Source organism: Camelus dromedarius, chromosome 1 (genome assembly GCF_036321535.1).
Source record: "Camelus dromedarius isolate mCamDro1 chromosome 1, mCamDro1.pat, whole genome shotgun sequence".
Taxonomy (NCBI): Eukaryota; Metazoa; Chordata; class Mammalia; order Artiodactyla; family Camelidae; genus Camelus; species Camelus dromedarius.
In genome coordinates, this window is record NC_087436.1 from 70,871,435 (window position 1) to 70,884,572 (window position 13,138).

General features: G+C 36.7%; 1 protein-coding gene and 1 long non-coding RNA gene across 4 annotated transcripts in view; one reads left to right on the top strand and one right to left on the bottom strand.

The window, feature by feature from the left end:
- The window catches only part of LOC135321170 (uncharacterized), a 248,317-nt gene that overhangs the window by 84,450 nt on the left and 150,729 nt on the right, over positions 1 to 13,138 (top strand). The gene's annotated exons all lie outside the window — the stretch shown is intronic.
- Positions 1 to 13,138, bottom strand: part of GC (GC vitamin D binding protein) — a 32,277-nt gene that overhangs the window by 2,497 nt on the left and 16,642 nt on the right. Inside the window, exons 7-12 of the mRNA XM_010982673.3 lie at positions 11,425 to 11,554; positions 10,196 to 10,398; positions 9,367 to 9,496; positions 8,819 to 8,916; positions 6,765 to 6,897; positions 1,761 to 1,812 (exon numbers count right to left, since the gene is read on the bottom strand). Coding sequence (XP_010980975.1) covers positions 1,786 to 1,812; positions 6,765 to 6,897; positions 8,819 to 8,916; positions 9,367 to 9,496; positions 10,196 to 10,398; positions 11,425 to 11,554 — 721 coding nt within the window. The 3' untranslated portion in view covers positions 1,761 to 1,785. The remainder of the gene's footprint in view (positions 1 to 1,760; positions 1,813 to 6,764; positions 6,898 to 8,818; positions 8,917 to 9,366; positions 9,497 to 10,195; positions 10,399 to 11,424; positions 11,555 to 13,138) is intronic.

Below are 13,138 nucleotides of genomic sequence, written 5' to 3' on the forward strand. Positions count from 1 at the left end.
AAAATTATTCAGTGAACTTACTTTCTCCTTAGGACATAATATTCATATGCCAAAGCACAAGAATGTATAGTCAGGGAAACTTGTTTTAGTTCAGATTCAGATTGTTGAGGAAGACTGTTGCTGCCATTTCAGTGAACAACAATGTTGCCTGCCCTCCATCCATCAGCCACTGCATCTGTCCTGATGGTGCCCCCTGAGAGGATTTCAGGAGGGAGGAAAACGGGAAACTTTTGGAGCTCTGGTTCCTGGCTCTTGGCCCTAGACAGTTAAGATGCATATCTAAGGAATAATTTCAGTGAGCTCAGACTCTAGCATCTTCCCATACAAAGAAAAGTACTAAATTCATTAACTTGAGATGTCTGTTCTTTGTGATTAGCAGTAAGCTTTGATGTTCAACTACATGCTTGTTTTCAGCAAAAAACTCATATTGTGGCTCCTCCTTTTCCTCTTTGGAGTAGTCCCTCAGAGCTATAGTCCTTAGTAAGTCCCCAAGTAAAACCTAACTTGCAACTTTCAGGGTGAATGTTTTTCTTCAGTTGACAGTTGTATCAGTGGTATAAGCAGCGGTGGGAACAGCTTTGCTAGTATTACTGCTACTATTCTCTAGCAATTTTATATATGTCGTCATTTCACCCGATTGTTGTGACAGTGCTGACAGGTAGAGACTACAATGTTCTTCTTACAGAAAAGGGAACTGAGCTTTAGGGAGTATAAATAACTTGCTCAAGTTTACAAAGACAGATAGGAGAGCAGACTAATCCAGACTGGGTGATTTCCAAAATCGAGCTTCCTTGATCATCCCCATCGTACCGCCTCTCAGAAAAATAATGTTAATTTTCTTCTTACTGTTTCTAGTGATTCAAATATTTGATAGTCGGAAGCTTGAATTTCATTAGTCAATAGCTTTTGCTTTCATATCATTTTAGGAAAAGCCATCAGTAAAATTAAAATTTTATATCATTGAAAAGCCTCAGTTCAATTAAGATCTGAGATAAACCAAAACCATTGTGGGTTTTTTTAATCATATTTTAAATCTCAGAAGCAATATCTTTAAAATGAATACAATTAAATCTGGAGAGAAAATATTTTTGTAGGAATATGAAGAGTTAGGGGGAGGGCATAGCTCAGTGGTAGAGCTCATGCTTAGCATGTATGAGGTCCTGGGTTCAATCCCCAGTACCTCTCTTAAAAAAATAAACCTGATTACCTCCCCCTAAAAAAACACACAAAAATGTAATAAAGCAACAAAAATTTTTTGAAAGATTAAAAACAGTAACAATAAAATTCTGTATAAATTATTTTATACTCAATATCTACATCAGGCATTTTTTTCATGGGTAAAAAAGAAGCAAGTGATAATATTTCAACAGTGTTGCTTTAATTCTCTTTTCTCCTGAGAACCCTGCTGTGTTATCTTTAAGGCTTTATGGACTTTGTCTTTAAACTCAGTTTTTTTTTTCCCTACTGAATGCATTAAAATCCCTGAAATGACCTCTGCACTGTCATTATCTTAGATGTGAGGTTATGACGGATATAGTATCAGGCTGGGGACCTGGATTCTAGTCCTAAATAGGTCAGAAATTGGCTGTATATTCTTGTGTAAGCTCCTTGACTTTTCCATATGCTTAATATTCTCATCTCTAAGATGAGTTTGACTAGATAATAGAATAATTTGAACAAATAGCCTCCTTCCCATTTATGATTTAAAAAATACTTTGTACAAAGCTAGATTCTTTGCTGCATTTAAAAACTATACTTACCTAAGGCGATATACATGCATCAGGACTATAGAGTATTCATTTCAGCATCAATCTGAAATGAAAAAGTTATTTAAATCATGAACTATTTTCTTTGTAGACTAATAGATCCTGCAGAAGGTATAAAAAATTTTTTGAACCTTGCTTAGAGGAAAAGCTTCTTGTCAACATGTAGTCTCATATTGAACTTTATATTGACCACCCTGCACATTTATTGTTTTATACTGTCCCTGCCCTTGAGTTTATGGTTGTCCAGGAAAAACAGACAAGGAAAAAATGACAAAGTTAATAAGTGCCAATTATTGGGTGTGCACAGAATGTTAAGGAATAACAGATGGGGTTGAGTGCCAGGGAAGGAATCTCAGACAAGGTGATGTCAACATTGAATCCTGAAGCTTGATGAAAGGTTTAGCCAGGTTATAGAGCACAAATAGGGCAACCTGGGATGAGTCATTATGTGCAAAAGCCTTGAGGTAAGAGCAAGGTTAATAGACTTGAAAAACTGTGGGTGGTTCAGGAGAACCAAAGCAGTAAGAGCAAGAAGTAATGATCAGGTTGGAGAGCAAACCCAGGGTCCAAATTCTTCTGATTAAAAAAAAAAAAAATTGGACTTCAATTTAGAAGCAGTGGAGGCCAATTAGAATGTATTAACCATTTTGTGCTTTACAAAGGTTATTTTGACCACAGGATAGAGATGGGACTGGGTGTGAGGCATTGGGGAAAGCTGGAAATGGGAGACCAACTGGGTTGTAATCCAGGTTAACTATTGCCTAAATTTAATTACTGACAATGTAGAAGAAGATATCTGCTGATAGAGATAAAGGAGTTAGAATTGAGAGGGTTTGGAATTTAGTTGAGTGTATATAGAAAAGAAGAAGAAATCAAAGATCACTGCTTCCATTTGGGATAATAGGTGAATGGTGATGACATTTATAAATTTAGGAAATAAAACGGGAGGTTTTAAGGGGAAAACACTGGGCATGTTGAGGTCAAATTTCTTGTGGGACAAGAGAGCCCATGGATAATGGGATACAAGTCTTGGTGCTGAGGGGAGAGATCCTGGCTGGAGGTAGAGATTTGAAGATTAAACGCATGTCTGTGGATTCTTGAGAACACTCGGGGAAAATGTTATGTCTTGGAAAGTGAAGATCAAAGGAAAAAACTCTGGACAGTGTAGAAATTTAATGGATAGGTAGAAGAAGACAATATTAAAGAGAATGGAGAAGGAGAGAATCATAGAAGGACAAAAGGTAGACTATGATAGTACAGATGTTGAAAAATTCTTTCAAGGAGAAAGAATTTTGGGTATCAAATGTTTTATAGAGAAGGCTGGTAAGATAAGGACTGAAAAATGTTTATTAGTGTTAGCAAGAAGATTTCAGTGTGACTTTGTCATTGGTAGTTTGGTACCATCTGAAGCCATACTGCAAAGGGTAGGGGAATTAACAGGAGGTGTGAAGAATGAGTTATGTACTATTTTCTCAAGAATCTTGGCTGTAAGGTGAGGAGAAGGAAAAATAACCAGGCAGTAGTGTCTAAAGTACCTTATTTTCTTAAGATCAGGAGATAAGTAACTTTAAATTAGACAGAACTATTTAAAAGAAAAAGTATAACTAATGAAGGAAGATTCCAAGGAAGTGGGATGAATTGAGTTCAGATTGATACTACTGACCTGGTATCATTTTTGCTATTTTAATAACAATTTTGGATATTCAATCAAGAATTACAGTCTTCTGGTATCAGTAATTTGCTTTTATCATTATTAGCTAAATTAGAGTCAAAGTCTATGACAATGACATGTAGTGATAGTAACAGACTCATATGAAATCGATTTAGGATTTTCCTAACATACAACCCCTGCACATTTCATTCAAGCCACTCACAAGAGGGGAATTAAAATGGTACCTAACATTTAGAATTGTTCTCAACCATTTCATGAATACATATATATAAGGCTATTAATATTCTTTACAAGTAGTAATAGCTTAATAAATTCTAGCTATGACATTGAGAATCATAAAATTTACTTATACTGGGAGACCTAACCAAGTTTTTTTCCTTAAGTATGAGAGAGAAGGGGGAGGGGGAAAGGGAGGAAGAGTCCATCTCCTCTTTGCCCTGCTTCTCTTGGCTCTTGGCATTTGAGTGTTTTTGAGTTTTTTTTAATTAAAATATAGTCAATTACAGTGTGTCAGTTTCCTGGTGTACAGCACAATGCCCCAGTCAAGCATATGTACACATACTGTTTTTTAAATTTTAATCATCAACTCCAGCATATAACAGTGGCTTTCTGAAACGTTTGGGTAAATCCTAATTGATGCCCACTAGCACTCTGTTCGACGTCTTAGGGACAGCATAGTGATGAGTTTTCAGAAGAATGAATAGGGCTGCCCTGTCTGAATGATAGAGAGGAAAAAAAAAGTCTAATTTTGCAACTGTAAGTTTTTCTGCAGTTAGTGGGCCCCTTTGGAATAATAAAAAAAAAAAATGAACCAGTGTTGAGGGACATGGGAAAGTCAAAAGAAAATTACACTAATTGTTCTACTTCCTGGTCATCTCAAGGTAAGGGTTTGGATAGCTGGGGTAGATTGCCACATGAGGAAACACTCATCTAGTGCAGTTCAGAGAACCCTTCTGTGTCTCTTTTAGCAACGGTGCCAAGTCTGTGAAGAAGGGCAGACAGAGGGATTCCAGGATATAAATGACTCAGGGTGAATGCAGTGGATGGGCATTACTTTTATGGAACAAAATTGTCAAGCAAATATAGGACAAGGAGATTTAATAATAAATTATAACCCAAATTATAGGGTAAATGGAACAAATATTTACACTAAGCATTGAGAATTAAAGTGAAAGCTGTTTTAACAGATTTTGCTCTCACCTGAAATCAGAAAGCACAGGTGAGCTCGCTTACCTCACTATGAGATTAATGCAGAAAGATGATCAAAAAGGCTAAAGAACAGCAGAGGGTCTACCCTCTGAGGGCTCTAAATAATTCAGTGTTCATGGGTATCTCAACTCCATTCATCTCTCTTTAGCAATTACTGAAAGTTTGGCTGCTCAGGAGCAGCACTGCTATAAATTTACTGGTTATAAAGCAAGAAAATAGAATATTACAAAACTGCCTTCTCATCCTTGTTGAAAATAAAGTTTGAAAATGGCATGTTATAATGACAAATATACTGAAAAGCAAATAAAGGAAATGAAAAGCAAGACACTTGAAGGAAGCATGTTTTTTCATGCATAAAGCTCAGTTTGTCTTGCAAAAGGTCAAAGAAGAAAGTATGTATGTAGGTGAACAGATAAAAGGACTGGGGCAGATTACAAAAGTGGTATTTTTGACAATGTAAAAAAGTATTTAGGATTTTTTCCCCCTTAATGACTGAATGAGACCCTCAGAGCAAATTCTGCTGGTAGCAAATGCCTTCTAGGTAAGGTGATTTTCCCCCCCTCCTGGGAAAAGCGACCTAAATTCAGCTATTGTATTACCAAAAGCCAGCTGGAAGAAAAGGAAGAAGCTGCTTAGTTTAGTTGCTTTAGGCAAACGTTTTAATGCCCGATAATGACCAATTTATCCTAACAATCCAAGTCTTTCCATTCTTTGTTTAGAATCTTGTTTTGAATTTTAGTGAAAAAGGAACATGATCTATTTCCCAGCAGAATTTAAAGAATAAGCTTTTATTCTACTGGACTCTTTTCATCTGGAATTCTGACTTTACAAATTGTTACAAACAAGATTGGCAACTAAGTCTGGGACTGGGGTATATATGTAGAAATTGGAGGAGAAATCAGAATCTCCAAGGGTATAAAGAAGAAAAACAAGCCAAATGAAGTAGCTCAATGTGTTCGACTGATTTAAGACTTTGTTAGTTACTAGATGGTAAAAAAAAAAAAACCAAAACTTCACTAAACTGTTAAGAGAATTGGTGTGCATGACACACAAACAAGTCTTCACACCTAACTTTTAAAAAAACCACTTCACATATAAAAGAGCCTCTATTGAGAACAGAGAAAAGACATTTTCTGGTTGGTTAAAGAAAGCCAGGCTAGACTCAGTAGAAACTATGAGGGGAATATCATGATACAATTTACAGAAAAATGTGCTCCCAAGTGCAGGCATCCAGCAGGGCAGTGAAAGGGGCTTCCTCTGGGAGAAAATAAATTGACTATAGGTATTTAAATGGGGGCTGACTGACCTTTGGAAGGACTTAACTGAGTGAAAAATTACACTAAGTGACCTTTATGGTTTCTACCAGTGCAAACTCTTGTGATTTTTATTAAGTTCTTGGATATTTTCAAGTGGGCTCTAATAGAATAATACTAGAAATAGAATATAAAAATAATCAAATGATAATATGAAACCAGGCTTTGTTGCTTTTATGGGTAACTGGACAAAAAATTATATAAATTCTTGAAAAAAAGTCCTTTACCTTATTGAAAAGAACTTCTAATTGGCATTAAATCACCAGGTAGGCAGTATCAACTTTAACACTGTAACTGAATTATTTTTATAGAGACATAAAAATGATGGGTCAAAAATGGATCATAAATGCTTCTTTCCCAACATATGACAAAATGAGCAATAGTAAAATCCAGTCAAAAAGGAATACACCTTAATATCATGCCCTTTAGAAAGAGATGAGCAAAGGAAGAAACTGTTTTGGTTTGGCATAGACATGTGATTAACCTAGTCTCCATGTTCTGGAAATAGAATGTGTGAGACATCAGAGTTCTTGGAATTGTCACTAATATCTCCAAATCAGCCATGAAGGGAAATGAAGTGTGGTCCTTATCATTTTTGACTCTTTTAAATAGATGAAATGACTGCTGGAGTCTAATGGGGCAGGTGAAGCCTGTGGACAAAATGCATACTGCATCTGGAAAGGCCAATGAAACTGGCCCATGGGATGGAACAGGCATTTAGTTCAGTAACAAAGAAATGAGTAAATCTGACTGTATAAGTTCTCAATACTATGCGGTCATCGGCAGAGGGTTAAATCTGCTTACCTCTGAATCGCAGTAGAGAGGAGGTGAGTTGATGGAACAGCACTTGGAGGCAAAGTCTGAGCGCTTGTCAACCAGCTCTTTGAGTTCCATGGCTGTGGCATCAGGCAGTTTTCCTCTTAATCGCTCTGCCAGTCTGAAAGGCCAATTTTACATAGGGTTTTACTGGATGTATTTGATAAACATGTCTAGTGCAAAGTGATAGCCACTTCAGGTTTTTTACAACAAAAAAATCAAAATAAAAATTGCCCTTAAGAAAATTTTCCATCAGTGACATGGTTTTTAGTGCCTCAATTCAAGCTTAGAAAGTGAAATTTGTCTCTTTAGATGATGAAAGTAAACGTACAAACTGCTGCTGAATTTGAATTCCAGCCTTTCCCCCTTCATTCGCTCCATTACAGCCATCAACGTGGATGACTTCCTCTTCTCTCCTCCCTGACTTTCATTTTCTCTCCAGTTCTAGATTTCAAACTCCTCAAAGAGTATTTCCTGTATAGGGCTTTGTCACCTTAATGCATGTTCTCTTCTCTCATATTTTAGGCAATTTCCCTGTCAGTTTCAGCCTACTTCTCAACTAGCTATGCTGGAAAACACAAACAAGGTCAGAAGCTTTGGCTCCTGTTTTTGGCTCTACTATTATCTAATTCTCCACCTCAGTTCCAAGATAGTGCTTGGATTTGCATTCTGTTGATTCTCTCCCAGTTCGAGTGGTCTATGAGCTTGGTAACTCTCTACCCTCATAACAGATAGCTCAGCCTGGTTTTATGACGTTCTCCAAGAAATTTGCCAACCTGGTGGTGTGGGCAAAGGGAGGTGATGGAGACCCAGATTTAGAGATGGGATTAGTAAGGTGGACGCTGGGTAAGGACAAGAGGGTGAGGGGGACTAACTCGCTTGTAAAAACATGATTGAAACGAGTCCATCCCAGCTGGGAGGGGGAGAAGTTAAACCAGGAGGAACCCAGAGGACAGGGAGAAAAAGGGTGTGTGTGGGATTTCAAATACCTGGACTCAGTAGTCTCAATCCTCTATAATTTCACAACCCACAGTGTCAGTAGATTTTTTTTGTGTTTATTAAGATGATATAAATTGTCACTCAGTTGTTCCAGTCAGTCCGGGAGTTCAAAGTTGTTGGCAGAGAACTTGATCTTGCAGTATCTGTTTAACATGATTCTATTCTACCTCCATAATCTGTTAACTATAGGATTTCCTGGTCACTGGGAAATAACCATTCTGAACTTAAGTCTTTCACAGTATTTTTCATTTAGAGCTTTGATAAGGTAGGCTTCATGAGGGTCACTGAAGAAAGTTTCCTACCTTAGGGATTCTTTAGAAAAGTCTTTTTGTGGAGGTCTGTTTGTGCTTACCTGACCTATGTTGTTCAAGACGATTTGAAATGGATCTAAGAAATTTAGTTAATGAAGTTGGGAATGACATGGGTCTTCTCAACAGAGATGTTTTCCAGGAAGCCTGTAAAACTTTTCATTATTATGATCTATTATTTTAGTGTTAAACACCTATTTATAAAAAATGCTTTCTTTGATTTGAGAAAAATTACTATTGTACAACTTTACTAACATTTCTATTTCCAGTTTATGGAGAATACATACTAGTGATGGGTGATACTCTACTTGATTGAAAGTTTGAGTTATCTTGTCCGATAATATGCCACGAAGTTAGATAACATTTTCCAGTAGTTCTATTTCTCAATTCTGTATAGTGACATCTACAGATAGCTTTATGGCAAAAATGTTGATTGAATATGAGATAACTTAAATTTTATCTTTTTTGAATCAAGTCCCTGTGGCTCTGGTAATTTATAATTTTGTGGCTGTATTCTAATTGACCTCTCAGCTGATACACATGACAATTTTCCTCCAAAAAGAACTCAGTTTTTTCTTACACAGATACTAGGTTGACTATTCTTTAAAACTCTTAACTGCACCTATTTTTATTGCTCACTAAACACATCTTAAGTCTTCAGCTATGCTTCAAATCACAGTACTGGACTGCTATTATTGATAAATTTGGAGGAAACAGCCAGAACAAGCCCCTTACTTTTTCTTGTACTCAGTAAATGTGTTTTCTGAATAATCGGCACATAGTTCCTGCCCCTTTGCAATGAAAGAAGATAGTTCCTTCTTCAACTGAGGGCCCTGTAAGAAAATAATAATTACATGACAATTATTTTTCTTGAAACACTGTTCAGGGAGATTTCAGTTAAATCAGAATTCCATGCAATGTATCAGTATGAGTGTTTATTATTCTTTACATCAGATCATGGCTAACATTTTCTACACAAGACCAGATAGTAAATATCTGAGGCTTTGTAAGCCATATACAGTCTGCCGTAATGACTTAACTGCCAATATGACACAAAAGCGGCCGTAAACCGTGGATGTGGCTGTGTTCCAATGAAACTTGATGAACACTGAAGTTGGAGTTCTATATAATTTTCATGTCTAATGAAATATTATTTTTAGACCACTTAAAAATATAAGACCATTCTTAGATCACAGCCACCAGGCCAGATGTGGCCCACGAGCTGCAGTTTGCCAACCCTTGATCTCTGCCGAGGCTGGTGAGGACAATGTAGCAAATCGTACCTTCTCATGTAAACAGGCAGTAGACTCTCCAGAGTTGCAGCATTCAGCCAGGCCTCTCAGGGTTGGCTCAAGGATTTTACTGAGGAACACTTCTGGAATGTGGGTCTTCCTGCTTAGTTCAAATGCATACCTGGTGTGAGAGAGAGAGGAGATAATACTCTTTAACATGGGTAGATTTGTGTATGCATGGCATGCTTTGGAATTTGACATCTGTTATAAAAGCAGAACACCTAGCTAGGTTTAACTGAAACTGACTCCAAATCAGGTTTTAAGTTAAGAGCAATCTTCTCATTGAAATGCAAGTTACTGCTTTGAAGCTACTGTGACTAGTTCACTGAACTAAATTAAAATTCTGTGTGTAGTAATATATACATTTATGTATTTATATATAAACAAATCTTCAAATGCAATGGAAGTGTCCTTTGTGCAACTATAATACAATGAACCCTGTATAAATCATCAAGTAGGTACCTTAAGTGGCTTTTCTGTGCAAGTAGTTTCTGTAAATTATTCCATTGTCTCATCTCATTGTTGATGCACTTATAAAAACAATGAATATTTAGACAAATGTAAATTAGAGTTTCAGTCCCAATTCAGTCTAAATTCTGCTAATTCTGTACTTGATTTTCGGGCCTGTTAATTGAGATATTTTTATGCAATGACTATGCACATAACTTGTAGTATATGCAACTCAGTGTGAGCCATCCATGGTGTATTTTAGTTCTTAGTTGGAGGAAAATAAAGGCTTACCATTTCTTCCCATTTTAATTTCTTTGTCACTTAATGTTAGTGAATACCAATACTGTCAAATTAGATCAATTGTACTTACTGATCCAGGACTTTGGTGTTTTCTTTATCACACACGTCTTTGTTTGTGGGCAACTTGACGTCCCGCAGCTCGGGTGTTGGGGCAGCTGGCATGAAGTATGTGCACACAAAAATGTCCATGGGTGTTTTTTCTTGACAACAGTCCTTAAATTTAGAATTCTTCGTGGATAAGCTGTCACAGATTTTTACTGTGTATTCAGGCAGCTACAAAAGCAATTGTGAGTTTGTGCATTGTTAGTTTCCCAGTTGATCTAATTAACAATAAGGAAGGCTTACATAGGCTTATAAGCTCTGGCATGGTGTCTATAAAAGTCAGTATGAATACTCTTATAAATAAATTGGTAGAACATGTGTAGAGGGCAATTTGTCAATCTGTACTAAAAGCCTTAAAGTATACAACCTGATTTCCAGGAATTTACTCTCAGAAAATAATTATGGGTGAAGGGAAGATTTAGCTATCAGGCTACTGAGGGCAGCACTGCTTAATATCAGACTGAAACAACCTAAATCAAATATAAAGGACTAGCTAAATAAAAATATGGTATATTTAGATAGACAAATGCAGTACATGCAATAGGTATATACAGTAGACTCCTACTTAGCCATTAGAAGTCAGGTTATAGAAAAACACCTACAGACCCAGACAGGTATCCTTAATGGAAAAAGACCAGGTAACACAGAGCATCTATTTCCAAAGAGGTCCACAGACTTGGAGTGACCTTTATGTAAAGTAACAATTCAAAGTTGTATCTATTTGAAAGGATTATATAAATGGAAAATGGTGAAAAACTGGAGTATCTAATTTTAACAGGTATAGTAAAAACATATTAGATGGTTCTAATAATGTAACAGTTGCAGTGTTGTCTAACAGAACTTTGTGATGATGAAATGATCTCCGTCTGTCCTGTTCAATACTACTGAGCATTTGCAGTGTGGCTAGTGTTACCATTTAAACTTAACCCTGTATGGCTAGTGGATGCTGCATTGGGCTGTGAAGGTAGAATAAGCTCTTAGGAATAAGAATCTTGTCCTTGTATGTGGGCTTTGTCCCTTACTAGTCGTATGACCTCAAATTATCCTTGCTCATCTGCTGTTTCCTCACATGTAAACCTGAGTTAGCAATGTTGAAATTTCATAGGATATGTGTGAAGACTGAGATGCACGTGAGAGGCAGCTTAGGAGAGTGCCTGCCATTCAGTATGTGGCCCGTGACGATGATGATTTTCTTACCTCCTTGGCCATGCAGTCCTCAGAGGCAGAGCCACAGCACTTGGAAAGGATTGTGGTAACATCTTCAGCTAATGGCAAAACATCCTCCAGATCTGCAGTAGGCACTTTCTGGGCAAATTTTATGAGATGGCTAAACAGTTAAACATGAATTGTTAGCCTAGCCATATTCTCAGTTTTCTTGGCTTTTGTTATGAACATACAGTCTAGAGGAATAATACCATAGTTTAATACCATTCTTTGTCCTCAACAGCTGCATAGAGCACATGTGCTAGGTGATGGATCCTTTGTGCAGAAGTCACTATTCAAGATTCAGTCATCCTCAGTGAATCTTTTTATATTTTCAGTACTGACATAGAACTTCTCTTCTGGCCAGATCTACATAGTTGAAGCATGCCTTTAAGATGTTAGATCTAAGACAGCAATGAAGAAAACACTAATGTCTCTGTTTATAAGGCCAGTGCTGTGTTTTTGTGGCCCCTCGTAGCCTTTAAAAAAAGTTTTTGTAAATTCATTTAGAAACTGCAGATAAAGGGAATAATGAAGTCCTATCACCCTAGACCACTGGGTGAAGGTTTTGGTGTATTTCCCTGAAGTATTTATTATTTGCCTTTTTTACTTAATATATCAGGAATAGATTTTGTATCATTCTTTTTAGACTGTGGCAAAAAACATACAATATTAAGTTGACCATTTAACTAGTTTGAAGTGTATAATTCAGTAATGGTAAGTGTATTCACCTTTATGTAACAAAACTCTAGAAATTTTTTATCTTGCAAAACTGAAACTCTCTACCTATTAAACACTGTCACTTCCCCACTGTTTTACCCTCAGCCCTTGGCAGGCTACTACCTTTTTACTGTCTGTTTCTGTGACTTTTATTACTTTTGAGTGAAATCGTACAGTATTTGTCTTTTCATGACTACCTACTTTGCTTAGCAAAATGTCCTCAGTGTTAGTCCATGTTGTAGCATGTGACAGGATTTTTTTTAAGGCTGCATAATACGTAATACATGTATGTATTGTATGTATGTATATACCACACTTTATCTGTCCATCTGTCAGTGGATATTCGGGTTGTTTCTATCTCTGGTTATTGTGAATAATGCTGCAATTAACATGGGTGTGCAAATTTCTCCTTAAGATTCTACTTTGAATTTCTCTGTATAGATATGCAGAAGTGAGATAACTGGATCATATGGTGAGTCTATTTTTAAACTTTTGAGGAACCTTCATAATGGCTGCACCATTTTGCATTCCCATCAACAGTGTATAAGCATTCCAGTCTCTACATATCCTTGCCAACACTCAGGATTTTGTTCTTTTGGTAGTGGTCATCCTAATGCGTGTGAGATGGTATCTCGTGGTTTTGATTTGCATTTCTCCTATGTTTAATGATGTTGAACATCTTTCCATATGCTTGTTGGCCATTTACATATCTTTTTATGGAGAATTGTCTATTCAATTATTTTTCTTCTGTTTCTTTTTTTTTTTCTTTTTAATTTTTTTTGGGGGGTGGTGGTGAGGAGTAATTAGGTTTATTTATTTTATTTATTTTTAGAGCAGGTACCGGGAATTGAACCCAGGACCTCGTGCATGCTAAGCATGTGCTCTACCACTTGAGCTATACCCTCCCCCTATTCAATTATTTTTAATCAAGTTATTTTTTGTTGAGTTGTGGAAGTCCCTTATACATACTACACACTAAACCCTTATT